Raw genomic sequence first — 15,286 nt, forward strand, 5'->3', positions numbered from 1 at the left:
TGTGATACTGCGACCAGCAATCGCCTCAGCCTGGATGTGCAGTGCTGGGGTGGCTTGGTCGGATTCCCTGACTGACAATATTGATACCCTAGATAGGGACAGTATATTACTGACTATAGAGCATTTAAAAGATGCATTTCTATATATGCGTGATGCACAGAGGGATATTTGCCGACTGGCATCAAGAGTAAGTGCGCTGTCCATTTCTGCCAGAAGAGGGTTATGGACAAGACAGTGGTCAGGTGATGCTGATTCCAAAAGGCATATGGAAGTATCGCCTTATAAAAGGGAGGAGTTATTTGGGGTAGGTCTAACAGACCTGGTGGCCACGGCAACGGCTGGGAAATCCACATTTTTACCCCAGGTAGCCTCTCAACATAAGAAGACGCCGTATTATCAGGCGCAGTCCTTTAGGCCCCATAAGGGCAAGCGGGCAAAAGACTCCTCATTTCTGCCCCGTGGCAGAGGGAGAGGAGGCTGCAGCAGAAGCCATTCACAAGCTGTATTCCCAGCAGGTGATAATCAAGGTACCCCTCCTACAACAGGGAAAGGGGTATTATTCCACGCTGTTTGTGGTACCGAAGCCGGACGGCTCGGTGAGACTTATTTTAAATCTGAAATCCTTGAACACTTACATACAAAGGTTCAAATTCAAGATGGAGTCACTCAGAGCGGTGATTGCGAACCTGGAAGAAGGGGATTATATGGTGTCTCTGGACATCAAGGATGCTTATCTCCATGTCCCAATTTACCCTTCTCACCAAGGGTACCTCAGGTTTGTGGTACAGAACTGTCACTATCAGTTTCAGACGCTGCCGTTTGGTTTGTCCACGGCACCCCGGGTCTTTACCAAAGTAATGGCCGAAATGATGATACTCCTTCGAAGGAAGGGAGTTTTAGTTATCCCTTACTTGGACGATCTCCTGATAAGGGCAAGATCCAGGGAACAGTTGGTAGTCGGGGTAGCACTATCTCAAGTAGTGTTGCGGCAGCACGGTTGGATTCTCAATATTCCAAAATCGCAGCTGATACCGACGACACGTCTTCTATTCCTAGGGATGATCCTGGACACAGTCCAGAAAAAGGTGTTTCTCCCGGAGGAGAAAGCCAGGGAGTTATCCCAACTAGTCAGAAACCTCCTAAAACCAGGCCAAGTGTCAGTGCATCAGTGCACAAGGGTCCTGGGAAAAATGGTGGCTTCCTACGAAGAAATTCCATTCGGCAGATTCCACGCAAGAACTTTCCAGTGGGACCTGCTGGACAAATGGTCCGGATCGCGTCTTCATATGCATCAGCGGATAACCCTGTCACCAAAGACAAGGGTGTCTCTCCTGTGGTGGTTGCAGAGTGCTCATCTTCTAGAGGGCCGCATATTCGGCATTCAGGACTGGGTCCTGGTGACCACGGATGCCAGCCTGCGAGGCTGGGGAGCAGTCACACAGGGAAGAAATTTCCAGGGCTTGTGGTCAAGCCTGGAGACATCACTTCACATAAATATTTTGGAGCTAAGGGCCATTTACAATGCCCTAAGCCAAGCAAGACCTCTGCTTCAAGGTCAGCCGGTGCTGATCCAGTCGGACAACATCACGGCAGTCGCCCACGTAAACAGACAGGGCGGCACAAGAAGCAGGAGGGCAATGGCAGAAGCTGCAAGGATTTTTCGCTGGGCGGAAAATCATGTGATAGCATTGTCAGCAATGTTCAGTCCGGGAGTGGACAACTGGGAAGCAGACTTCCTCAGCAGGCACGACCTCCACCCGGGAGAGAAGTCTTCCACATGATTGTAAACCGTTGGGAAAAACCAAAGGTGGACATGATGGCGTCCCGCCTAAACAAAAAATTGGACAGGTATTGCGCCAGGTCAAGGGACCCTCAGGCAATAGCTGTGGACTCTCTGGTAACACCGTGGGTGTACCAGTCAGTGTATGTGTTCCCTCCTCTTCCTCTCATACCAAAAGTACTGAGAATTATAAGACGGAGGGGAGTAAGAACTATACTCGTGGCTCCGGATTGGCCAAGAAGGACTTGGTACCCGGAACTTCAAGAGATGCTCACGGAGGACCCGTGGCCTCTACCTCTAAGAAGGGACCTGCTCCAGCAAGGACCCTGTCTATTCCAAGACTTACCGCGGCTGCGTTTGACGGCAGGGCGGTTGAACGCCGGATCCTGAAGGAAAAAGGCATTCCGGATGAAGTCATCCCTACCCTGATCAAGCCAGGAAGGATGTAACCGCAAAGCATTATCAATGCATTTGGCGAAAATATGTTGCGTGGTGCGAGGCCAGTAAGGCCCCGATGGAGGAATTTCAACTAGGTCGATTCCTGCATTTCCTGTAAACAGGAGTGTCTATGGGCCTAAAATTGGGGTCCATTAAGGTTCAAATTTCGGCCCTGTCAATTTTCTTCTAGAAAGAACTAGCTTTAGTTCCTGAAGTTCAGACGTTTGTAAAAGGGGTACTGCATATACAGCCTCCTTTTGTGCCTCCAGTGGCACCTTGGGATCTCAATGTAGTTTTGGGGTTCCTAAAGTCACATTGGTTTGAACCACTTGAATCTGTGGAGTTAAAATATCTCACATGGAAAGTGGTCATGTTGTTGGCCCTGGCCTCGGCCAGGCGCGTGTCAGAATTGGCGGGCTTTATCCTGTAAAAGCCCTTATCTGATCTTCCATTCAGACAGGGCGGAATTGAGGACTCGTCCTCATTTTCTCCCTAAGGTGGTTTCAGTGTTTCATCTGAACCAACCTATTGTGGTACCTGCGGCTACTAGTGACTTGGAGGACTCCAAGTTGTTGGACGTAGTCAGGGCCTTGAAAATATATGTTTCCAGGACGGCTGGAGTCAGAAAATCTGACTCGCTGTTTATCCTGTATGCACCCAACAAGCTGGGTGCTCCTGCTTCTAAGCAGACTATTGCTCGTTGGATTTGTAATACAATTCAGCTTGCACATTCTGTGGCAGGCCTGCCACAGCCAAAATCTGTAAAAGCCCATTCCACAAGGAAGGTGGGCTCATCTTGGGCGGCTGCCAGAGGGGTCTCGGCTTTACAACTTTGCCGAGCAGCTACTTGGTCAGGGGAAAACACGTTTGCTAAATTCTACAAATTTGATACCCTGGCTGAGGATGACCTGGAGTTCTCTCATTCGGTGCTGCAGAGTCATCCGCACTCTCCCGCCCGTTTGGGAGCTTTGGTATAATCCCCATGGTCCTTACGGAGTTCCCAGCATCCACTAGGACGTCAGAGAAAATAAGAATTTACTTACCGATAATTCTATTTCTCGTAGTCCGTAGTGGATGCTGGGCGCCCATCCCAAGTGCGGATTGTCTGCAATACTTGTACATAGTTATTGTTAACAAATCGGGTTATTGTTGTGAGCCATCTATCCAGAGGCTCCTCTGTTATCATGCTGTTAACTGGGTTCAGATCACAAGTTGTACGGTGTGATTGGTGTGGCTGGTATGAGTCTTACCCGGGATTCATAAATCCTTCCTTATTGTGTACGCTCGTCCGGGCACAGTATCCTAACTGAGGCTTGGAGGAGGGTCATAGGGGGAGGAGCCAGTGCACACCAGGTAGTCCTAAAGCTTTACTTTTGTGCTCAGTCTCCTGCGGAGCCGCTATTCCCCATGGTCCTTACGGAGTTCCCAGCATCCACTACGGACTACGAGAAATAGAATTATCGGTAAGTAAATTCTTATTTTCTTATGAGCCATCTCTTACTGAGGCTCATTTGTTGTTTCTCTACTGTTAACTGGGTATAGTTATCACAAGTTGTACGGTGTGATTGGTGTGGCTGGTATGAGTCTTACCCTGGATTCCAAATCCTTTCCTAGTAATGTCAGCTCTTCCGGGCACAGTTTCCCTAACTGAGGTCTGGAGGAGGGGCATAGAGGGAGGAGCCAGTGCACACCAGGTAGTACCTAATCTTTCTTTTAGAGTGCCCAGTCTCCTGCGGAGCCCGCTATTCCCCATGGTCCTTACGGAATACCCAGCATCCACTACGGACTACGAGAAATAGAATTACCCGTGAGTAAATTCTTATTTTTGACTCTTGGTTATATCAAGGACGCTGCAGATTACCTAAAGGATGCGGCGAGGGATGTTGGCCTCTTGGGATCAAGAGCCAATGCCATGGCGGTCTCGGCCAGGAGGGCGCTGTGGATTCATCAATGGAATGCTGATGCCGACTCCAAGAAAAATATGGAAGCTCTCACCTTTAAAGGTATTGTCTTGTTTGGTGACGGCCTTGCTGACCTGGTGTCTACCGCTACTGCGGGTAAGTCATCTTTTCTTCCTTATGTTCCCACACAACAGAAAAAGGCGCCCCATCATCAGATGCAGTCCTTTCGGCCTAATAAATACAAAAAAAGGAAAGGGCTCGTCCTTCCTCGCTTCAAAAGGTAGAGGAAAGGGAAAGAGGTCGCCTGATCGTGTCAGGCACCCAGGACCAAAAGTTCTCCCCCGCCTCTACCAAGTCCACCGCATGACGCTGGGGCTCCCCTGCGGGAAACCGTGCTGGTGGGGGGCCGTCTCCGATTCTTCAGTCAGGCCTGGTTTCAATCGGCCCTGGATCCTTGGGTCTTAGACATAGTATCCCAAGGGTACAAACTAGAGTTTCAGGAGATACCCCCCTCCCCGCCGCCGCTTTTTCAAGTCGGCCCTTCCAGTTTCTCTTCCAGAAAGAGTAGTAGTAAATGCTACAATACAAAAGCTGTGTCAACAGAGGGTCGTTGTGCCGGTTCCACCATCCCAACGGGGGGAAGGGTTCTATTCGAGCCTCTTTGTCGTTCCGAAGCCGGACGGCTCGGTCATACCGATTCTGAACCTAAAATCCCTCAATCCATACTTGAAAATTTTCAAGTTCAAGATGGAATCTCTTCGAGCTGTGATCTCCAGCCTAGAAGGAGGGGGGGGGGGGATTTTATGGCGTCAGTCGACATAAAGGATGCCTACTTACACGTCCCGATATATCCTCCTCATCAGGCCTTCCTGAGAATTGCGGTGCAGGATTGTCATTACCAATTTTAGATGTTGCAGTTTTGGACTTTCCACGGCCCGAGGGTTTTCACCAAGGTAATGGCGGAAATTATGGTACTCCTTCACAAGCAAGGGGTCACATTTATCCCGTACTTGGACGATCTCCTGATAAAGGTGAGATCAAAGGAATAGTTGCTAAGAAATGTGGAACTCTCCCTGTCGGTTCTGCGACATCACAGTTGGATTCTAAATTTGCCAAAGTCTCAGTTGATCCCGACAACTCTGCTGCCCTTCCTGGGCATGATCCTAGACATGGAGCTACAGAGAGTGTTTCTTCTGGAGGACAAAGCTGTGGAAATGCAGACCATGGTCAAGGAGCTTCTGAGACCGACAAGAGTGTTGATTCATCAATGCACTCAAGTGCTAGGGAAGATGGTTGCGGCTTACAAAGCCATTCCGTTTGGCAGGTTTTATGCCCGGGTGTTTCAGTGGGATCTGCTGAACAAATGGTCCTGGTCTCACCTGCACATGCACCGGAAAATAAGTCTATCTTCCAGGGGCAGGATTTCTCTCCTGTGGTGGCTGCAAGGTTCTCACCTTCTAGAGGGACGCCGATTCGGAATCCAGGACTGGGTCCCGCTGACCACAGATGCAAGTCTCCGAGGCTGGGGCGCAGTCACGTGAGGAAGAAGTTTCCATGGAAAATGGTCAAGCCAGGAATCTTGTCTCCACATAAATGTTCTCGAGTTAAGAGCCATTTACAACGGCCTTCTGCAAGCAAAGAACCTTCTTCAGGGTCTCCCTGTCCTGATCCAGTCGGACATAACAGCAGTGGCGTACGTAAACCGCCAAGGCGGAACAAGGAGCAGGGCGTCAATGGCGGAGGCCACAAGAATTCTCCGCTGGGCGGAACAGCACGTGAGCGCTCTGTCAGCAGTCTTCCTCCCGGGCGTGGACAACTGGGAAGCAGACTTCCTCAGCAGACACTATCTCCATCCACGAGAGTGGGCTCTTCATCAAGAGGTATTTGCAGAAGTGACAAGGCGTTGGGGAATTCCTCAGATAGACATGATGGCATCTCACCTCAACAAGAAGCTTCCGAAGTATTGTTCCAGGTCGAGGGACCCCCAAGACTGTGCAGTGGACGCCCTGGTAACTCAGTGGGGGTTTCAGTCGGTGTATGTGTTCCCTCCGCTTCCTCTCATTCCAAAGGTGTTGAGGATCATAAGGCGAACAAGGGTTCAGACAATACTCGTCGTTCCAGATTGGCCACGGAGGGCCTGGTATCTGGATCTTCAGGAACTACTAGTAGAAGATCCCTGGCCTCTTCCTCTAATAGAGGACCTGTTACTGCAGGGGCCCAGCGTGTTTCTGGACTTACCGCGGCTGCGTTCGACGACGTGGAAGTTGAACGCCAAATCCAAGCTCGGAAGGGTATTCCCAGGGAGGTCATCCCCACTCTCCTTAAGTCTAGGAAGGAGGTCACGGCAAAACATTATCACCGTATTTGGAGAAAGTATGTGTCGTGGTGTGAAACCAAAGCAGCTCCTGCGGAGGAGTTTCACTTGGGTCGTTTCCTCCACTTTTTACAGGCAGGCGTGGATGCAGGCCTGAAATTGGGTTCCATCAAAGTGCAGATTTCGGCTTTATCTGTTTTCTTTCAAAAAGAATTGGCTGTCCTTCCTGAGGTTCAGACTTTCGTGAAGGGAGTGCTGCATATCCATCCTCCATTTGTACCACCCGTGGCACCGTGGGATCTTGAAGTGGTGTTGCAGTTTCTTATGTCTCACTGGTTTGAAACTTTGCGTAAGGTTGAGTTAAAGTTTCTCACTTGGAAAGTGGTCATTCTTTTGGCTTTGGCGTCTGCCAGACGAGTATCCGAATTGGCGGTGTTGTCTCACAAGTCCCCATATTTGATTTTTCATGTGGATAAAGCGGAATTGAGGACTCGTCAACATTTTCTGCTGAATGTGGTTTCTTCGTTTCACATAAATCAACCTATTGTGGTACCTGTGGCTACAGATGCTGTGGCAGTCCCAAAATCTCTTGTTGTCGTAAGAGCTTTGAAAAGTTATGTCGCCAGAACGGCTCTTACTAGGAAAACAGAGGCTCTGTTTGTCCTGTATGCTTCCAACAAGATTGCAAATCCTGCTTCCAAGCAGACTATTGCACGCTAGATTTGTAATACGATTCAGCACGCTCATTCTTCAGCTGGGCTGCCGTTGCCGAAGTTCGTAAAGGCCCATTCTACCAGAAGGTGGGCTTTTCTTGGGCAGCTGCCCGAGGGGTCTCGGCACTTCAACTGTGTCGAACAGCTACGTGGTCGGGTACAAACACTTTTGCTAAGTTCTATAAGTTTGATACCCTGGCTGAGGAGGACCTCATGTTTCTCAATCGGTGCTGCAGAGTTGTCCGCACTCTCCCGCCCGGTCTGGAGCTTTGGTATAGACCCCATGGTCCTTTTGGAGTCCCCAGCATCCTCTAGGACTTAAGAGAAAATAGGATTTTAATACCTATTGGTAAATCATTTTCTCCTAGTCCGTAGAGGATGCTGGGCGCCCATCCCAGTGTGGACTGTTCCTTTCAGTTGTATTGATACTGGTTATTTTCGGTTACACAAGTTTTGTGTATCGGTTATTTTCAGCTTGTTGCTGTTGTTAGTTCATACTGGTAACTGGTTTTCCTGCTGATCCAGTTGTACGGTGTGTTTGTGGTGTGAGCTGGTATGTCTCTCGCCCTTAGTTTAACAAAAATCCTTTCCTCGAAATGTCCGTCTCCCCTGGGCACAGTTCCTATAACTGAGGTCTGGAGTAGGGGCATAGAGGGAGGAGCCAGTTCACACCCAGTCAAAGTCTTTTTAGTGTGCCCATGTCTCCTGCGGATCCCGTCTATAACTCATGGTCCTTTTGGAGTCCCCAGCATCCTCTACGGACTAGGAGAAAAGGATTTACTGGTAGGTATTAAAATCCTATTTTACATGATGTGCGTATTTTTTTTCAGGGAATGCTGCACATTCAACCTCCTTTTGTTCCTCCTACAGAGCCTTGGGACTTAAGTCTAGTCCTGAAAGTCCTTCAAGTTACCCCGTTTGAACCACTTAATAAAGTGGATCTTAAATGGTTGACGGCTAAAGTTCTCTTTCTGCTGGCTATGGTGTCAGCTAGAAGAGTATCAGATTTAGGGGCATTATCATGTCATTCCCCATTTCTGATTTTTTTATCCAGATAAAGCAGTTCTCAGAACTAGATCTGGGTATTTTCCGAAGGTGGGGTCTAAATTCCACCTTAATGAAGAAATTGTAGTCCCGGCTTTCCAGGTACCAGTCCTTTCTGCGGGAGATGCATCGCTGGACGTGGTCCGCGCATTAAGGATCTACGTGGATCGTACCAGTGCCATCTGAAAGACAGATTCTCTCTTCATTCTCTACGGATTTCACAAGAGAGGATGGCCTGCTGATAAACAGACGCTGGCAAGATGGCTTCGAATGACTATTTCAGAAGCATATTCTCAGGCTGATCTCCCTGTTCTGGCTAATGTCTCGACTCACTCTACTCGTAAGGTAGGTCCATCATGGGCAGCACAACGTGGTGCTTCAGCAGAACAGATATTTAAGGCGGCCACATGGTCTTCCATTAACACATTCATTTGACATTATGCCTTGGATACCTTTGCCTCTCATGATACTGAATTCGGGTGAAGGATTCTCCTGTCCAATCAGGAGCATTCCCACCACTAAATTGCTTTGGGAAATCCCATTGTTATCCTATGTATAACCTGTGGACCCTACCGGAGAAATATATGTTATGGTAAGAACTTACCATTAATAACGGTATTTCTCCTAAGTCCACAGGATCCACAGTGATCCCACCCTGACGCACCTGATTTGAGGATCATTTTACTCACTAACCTCTTCCTTCTTGTACGGAAGAGTGTGCATGTGTTTTCATATCGCCTGATTAGGGCGATATATGATGCTCCTGCCTTGAGCTTTGGAATACAACGGATTTGCCTGAGCCAGGAGGCGGGGATATATAGATGGGCCTGTTGCATGCTGGGAGGCCGGAAAGCTTTGACCAATTGGTGCAAATCCACTGTCACTTCATCATATCTCATTGTTATCCTGTGGATCCCGTGGACATAGGAGAAATACCGTTATCAAGTTCTTACCATAACATATATTTTGTCTCTCTCCAAGGCTTAGTATCTAGACCTCTTAGTCTGGTAATGTAATGCTATAGTTCTGTATGAAATAATTTACAATAAATGTGTTTTTAAATATTTTGTTTTAAGGTTTCTTAATAAACAAAAGTACATTATATTGTTTTTATTTTTTTTTGTTTTTCTCTCTTTTAAGGTTTTCTCCTACACAGCTAGCAAAGAAATTAGAACGGATGATTTATGTTTAGATGTCTCCAAGCTTAATGGCCCAGTCACAATGCTTAAGTGCCACCATTTAAGAGGCAATCAGCTATGGGAGTATGATCCAATGGTAGGTATTATTGATATCTTTCAAACGTCTTGTGCTCTGAACTTTTGTTTATTCTTTTCCCAACAGTAACGTATTAAACTTCTAGTTTTACAGAAGATATTTTCCAAGAGAAATATTACACTAGGAAGCCATGTTCTCAATTTTTAAGTGCAATAGAGTAGAATCCAGACAACCATGTTGTACTTTTTTTATATAAATATGATTTTAGTGGCAGTACAGTTGACATAGTGGTTAGTATCACTACCTCACAGAACTGAGGTCCTGGGTACGATTCCCACCAAGACCCTAACCGTGTAGGGTTTGTATGTTCTCCTTGTGTTTTGTGTTTGGTTTACTCCATTTTCTTCCATTTTTCCCCCCACAATCCAAAAACATACTGGCAGTTTAATTAGATTCTGGCGAAAAAAAAAAATAAATTATATTTATATATATATATATATATATATATATATATATATATATATATATATCCCTAGTGTATGTGTGTGTACATGCAATATGGAATATAGATTATAAGCTCCACTGTTAAATAATTAATGGTTATTAGAGTCTAATTTGTCTGCTGCAAACCATACAGCAGTCCATAAACTTCTGTTTATAATAAAAAGAGGGTGTGTTTCTCCGGCAGGGTCCACAGGTTATCCACAAGATAACAATGGGATATGATGGAGCGACAGAGGATTGGCACCAAACGATCAAAGCTTTCCGGCCTCCCAGGATGCAATGTGCCCGTCCATATATCCTGCCCCCTGGCTCAGGCAAATCAGTTTTTTTGTTTGGTGCGGCAGGAGCCGGACCATGGTCAGAGGGCTGCCGTTTCCTTAGCAGCCCAAGCTTTCTTATTTTATTTTTATAGTCTTACGGTTTTTTGAGTGATCTTTCCAAACAGTGTCTTATACGCATATTGAAAATAGTCGCTCCAACAAATCTCCGCCGGGTCGCAACAACGCTTTCCCACGAGTACAGTGCTGTTTCGACGGGCGTCTGTGTCGGATATATATTTCTCAATACGTGATTTGAGAAAAGAGATATCGCTCCTCTGATGAGAAAGCACCTCCCTAAATTTAGTCAGAGAATCCAAGCTAGACGACTCATGGCGTTCCAGAACATCTACACGGGCCGCAATTTGAGACATGTCTTGTTGAAGCGCTGTCACTTCCCGAGTGATAGTGGAAAGCAACCGAGTCTCCAAGGCCGAAAAATCTTTCTTCGTGAGAAGTGATTTAACATGAGACAGGATCTCGCTAATCTCTGCAGACAAAGAGGCGGCCTGCGGCGGCTGTGGATTCCCAGGGGACGACATGTCGTCTACCAGACCGTGCAGAGTCGGGGAGGCCGGGACAGTAGAGGAAGCAGTGGGGTTTGAGGTCGGAGTAGTTAAGAACTGACGTAAATCCGACGAGTGTCAGGTCGCAGGGGCTGGGATCGCGTCCGGCTTGGTCTTGGCCTTTCTTTTCTTTATCCCCCTCACCATGAGATCGGTCTTCAAATAAAGCAATGCAGTATTACACTTTCACATATCCTCGGCAATAGAAATGCATGTGGACCGTCGTCGTGCAAAAGCCCCCACGCGGCCTTAGGGCAACATCAGGCAGGCAGAGACATAGCTAGGGAGCTGTACCGCTACTTCTAGCGACAGGACATCTCAACCGGTCTAGTGTAGGTGTGAATGCGAGACACCATGCGCCAGGAAACATGCGGCCGTGACCCCCCCCCCCCCAGGTACCCTGGTCATTTCCGGTCAGAAGGGCTATATTATATATGAGTGGCAGCAGCGGATGACAATGTGTGCTAGTCCCAATAGGAGCAAGGAGCCAGATTAAATAAATGTGGAGCACACCAGTTTGCGGGCGTCAGTGAGACCACCAGCCCTGTGGTCACCCCCCCTCTCCCCCCGCCGGAGCACCACAGACTACGAGCCCGGGGATCGCACTAACGTCCGGGGCTCAGCAGGAGAGAGACAGCCAATGCAGACTCACAGCAAAGATGGCCGCCGGGCGCACGTCGGCCCCGTTTCGTGCGGCGGGTCTCAGGATCTCCGGGCAGCAGGGAGCGTATCTTAGCCGCTGCGGTGCGTAGGACGGAACTCCGGAAGAGGTCCGCGGTCCGATCCGGAGAGCCCTGGAGCCACCGTCGGTATCAGGAGAAAATTGAGGCCCCGGCTTGTGTGAGCCCCGTATGCCGCAACCCGCAGGAGCAGTAAAAACTACTCCCCGATTCCGCGGAACTAACGGGGGCACAGCAGGGGGGATCAGGAGGGACAGCGGGGGATGCTGAGAGAATTTAGGGAGCCCGGAGAGGGGATTTACAAGAATAAAAAAGCCCCGGGTCACAGGAGCTCTTGCAGGACACTGCTGCCTCCTTCAGCAGCCAGCGACGCCATTTATTTAAGAAAATAAATGTAGTTTTTTCTTTTTTCCAATTTTTGGAGTGTCTATTTTGTCCGATTTTGGTTCTCTCGTATCAATACTGTATCAATTTGACTGGTGCCCGATCGTCCTCTGTCTAGCTCCGTGTCAGACTCAGTTCTATTCTCCGGATCAGTGCTCAATATCTGTGCTGCATTGTGGGGACCAGTATATAGTAGTACAGTGCTGCATTGTGGTGACCACCAGTATATAGTCCAGTAGAGTTGTCCATTGCTGTATCCTGCAGCTCCGTGTCAGACTCATTTCTATTCTCCGAATCAGTGCTCAATATCTTTGCTGCATTGTGGGGACCAGTATACTACAGTACAATAATCTAGTGCTGTTCTCGCTGCTCATTGTCAGTTCTCCGTAGTATCATCAGTGATCAGTATAGTCAGTGCGCTGTTAGACGTGCGCCGTTTTTTCCGCCTTTAGTGCATTGGAATTTAGACAATTGATGAAGTTATTGTGTCCCCGGTACAAAATCCCATCTAGATTCCACTTCACTAGACAGGCGATAGCGAGATTTTACCAATTAATATCAGTGATTTATAATTATTAATTACAGTGATCTTGCCAAATAATTCCAGTAATTGTCATTTTCTTCAGTGATTTGGAAAAATAATACCACTGATTAAAACGAATAATTCCTGTGATATTCAGATGTTTGTGTCGCTTAGCTTAGCCATCCAGCAACCACAGTGCTCCTCTTTTTCTCTTTTCTTTGCATCATGTGCTGTTTGGGGCCAATTTTTTTTAAGTGCCATCCTGTCTGACACTGCAGTGCCACTCCTAGATGGGCCAGGTGTTTGTGCAGGCCACCTGGGTCGCTTAGCTTAGTCATTCAGCGACCTCGGTCCAAATTTTAGCACTAAAAATAATATTGTGAGGTGTAAAGTGTTCAGAATAGACTGAAAATGAGTGGAAATTATGGTTATTGAGGTTAATACTATGGGATCAAAATTACCGCCAAATTCTATGATTTAAGCTGTTTTTGAAGGGGGTTTTGAAAAAAAAAACCGAATCCAAAACACACCCGAATCCGACAAAAAATTTTAAGGGAGGTTTTGCCAAAACACCTCTGAATCCAAAACACAGCGCGGAGCCGAATCAAAAACCAAAACACAAGACCCGAAAAATGTCCGGTGCACATCTTATATATATATATATATATATATATATATATATACATCCGCACATTCTATATACTTTACTGGTTACTTTTATTGTGGAATTCTTTCTATGTTTTTAAATGAGAGCTGACGTATGAGTGCTTCCTAGTTATTCAATTAATCACTTATTTCTTACACCTGCTGGACCTGCTATTTTAGCTTTAAATACCGATACCCAGTGATGTGGGAACACACCTTTGAATAAGTCACGTGGAGCGTGACGAAACGCGTTAGAATCTCGCACATACCTTCACCTTGTGACAGGTATCCATCTCTACAGCCAGCAGCATCTTACCAGCGTGTTACACATCGGCTTCATTATTCTGCGGGCGGTCACTTTCCAACACGCGGCTATCTCATCGCTATCTCATCTCCATCACCCATTGGGCATCCCTATAATACCCTCTCTCTGGACAGCACAACTGTGGGCAATGCAGGACTCCTAAACCGAGGACGCTCGGTCGGACCAGCCCCCCTCCTTCCCTTTGAGAGGTATTTCCCATACACTTGTGTGATTGAACTTTCCACAACAAACGGTGAAGCCGCTGATATATGAGACTGTTACAACTGCACCCATACAAACAGTGGTTAACTGAATGGTGTTTGCCTATATTCATGTGGATACTTCTATAATAAGCGACTGCTACTTTTATACACGCACTGGATACTTTATTCTATTGCTGCTGATAGAGTGATACCATTAATTCACATCAGTCTTGAACATAATATTTGTTCTTCCAGCATATTAATCCATGGTATTAATTACATTTTAGCTATTGTTTTATGCATTTGCATTATATATATGTTTTTAGTGACAATTGTATAATACATTTTTCAGTCATACGTTAGCTCTCAGTCATTACTTTTCCCTGCTATTTTGCGCAGCCTGCTTTCTTGTTCTCCTTCCTATTCCATTTAAACACCCACACAGTGTTTACGACAGCGCATCATATCAGGGTAATTCTTAATTTTCATTATTATTATTAACTTCCACATAGGCGCTGTTAAGTGTTTTTAGGTCTGTAACTGTGTCTGTTCCCGGAGGGGGCACTAGTGGGTCAGTGGTGGTGCAGTGGAGGAAACGAAGAAGCAGTATAAAATTCCTGCACGTGTGCGCAATTATATTTATTTAGCACATAGATGTATGACAGTCACTGAAGCACAATAACAATACTGATGGTTCAAGCAAGGAAGCTGACAGAGGTATAACAACAGTCACAGGTGATGATCTGTAAACCAGTGAGAGAAACAACAGTGATGACCGGCCTGGATGCCGATGGCAAACATCGATGGTTGACTTGGAAGTCGATGGTAACTGGATCAAATATGCAGATGATGGTAATGCAACTGATGACAGTGAACACAGGCAATAGTAACTGTGGTGGTTGGTCTGGAAACCAACAGCAATGAATTCACACAGTCTGTGTATATATATATATATATATATGTGTGTGTGTGTATGTATGTATATATATATATATATATATATATATATATATATATATAAAAGCACAAGACCACAAAGCCAAGCAAGGCCAAAGCAGGAGACCGTTTGTAAATTGCAAGCTGGTTGTTTTAAGTGCCAGATGGCATAGCACAGTGCTGAACGCAGATAAACAACACACAGGTGAGAATGTAAGTAGCACCTGGAGAGAGTCTCTTATAGGCCCTACACGCTGGGCGATAATACTCAAAGATATGAACGATCTCGTTCATTAATGAACGAGATACCGTTCACATCTTTGAGTGTGGAGGCACCAGCGATGAACGATGCGTGGCCCCGTCCATATTTGCCTGCACTTCTATGGAGCCGGGTGACGGGGGGAGTGAAGAAACTTCATTCCCCCCGCCAATGCCCCCCCCCCCCCCCCCCCCCCGCGCTGGCGTGTTGCAAGTCGGCCGTATCCGCCGTCTGGCAGCTTGGCGGCCGATCGCTCAATGTGTAGCGCCCATTACTGCATGCAGAGGTGGAAGCTGACTGTGGAAGGAGTTGTAGCAGAGCTGGATGGCTGGAGCCTGTAGTTCCACGGAAACACTGAAGCAAGGAAATCACTGGAGACAGAAGACTGGAGCCAGGAGACGCTGTACACTGGATGTGACGCGTTGTTCAACGCGATGAGACTGGGCCGATGTTCTGGATTTATACTCCCTGTTCAGCAGGCGTGGGATGCTTGAATCATGTGTGCAGACACAGTGCAGGATTGGATGTTTGCAGGTCAGCTGACCGCAATTGTCATGGCG

At 47.1% G+C, this 15,286-nt stretch overlaps 1 protein-coding gene across 3 annotated transcripts in view; it reads left to right on the forward strand.

Annotated features, from left to right (window-relative positions):
* GALNT1 (polypeptide N-acetylgalactosaminyltransferase 1) overlaps window positions 1-15,286 on the forward strand; it is a 673,496-nt gene that overhangs the window by 644,392 nt on the left and 13,818 nt on the right. For all 3 annotated transcript variants that reach the window (XM_063922716.1, XM_063922715.1, XM_063922717.1), the window contains one exon: window positions 9,331-9,465. In XM_063922716.1, the coding sequence (XP_063778786.1) occupies window positions 9,331-9,465 (135 nt within the window). The remainder of the gene's footprint in view (window positions 1-9,330; window positions 9,466-15,286) is intronic.

This window comes from Pseudophryne corroboree, chromosome 5 (genome assembly GCF_028390025.1).
Source record: "Pseudophryne corroboree isolate aPseCor3 chromosome 5, aPseCor3.hap2, whole genome shotgun sequence".
Classification (NCBI taxonomy): domain Eukaryota; kingdom Metazoa; phylum Chordata; class Amphibia; order Anura; family Myobatrachidae; genus Pseudophryne; species Pseudophryne corroboree.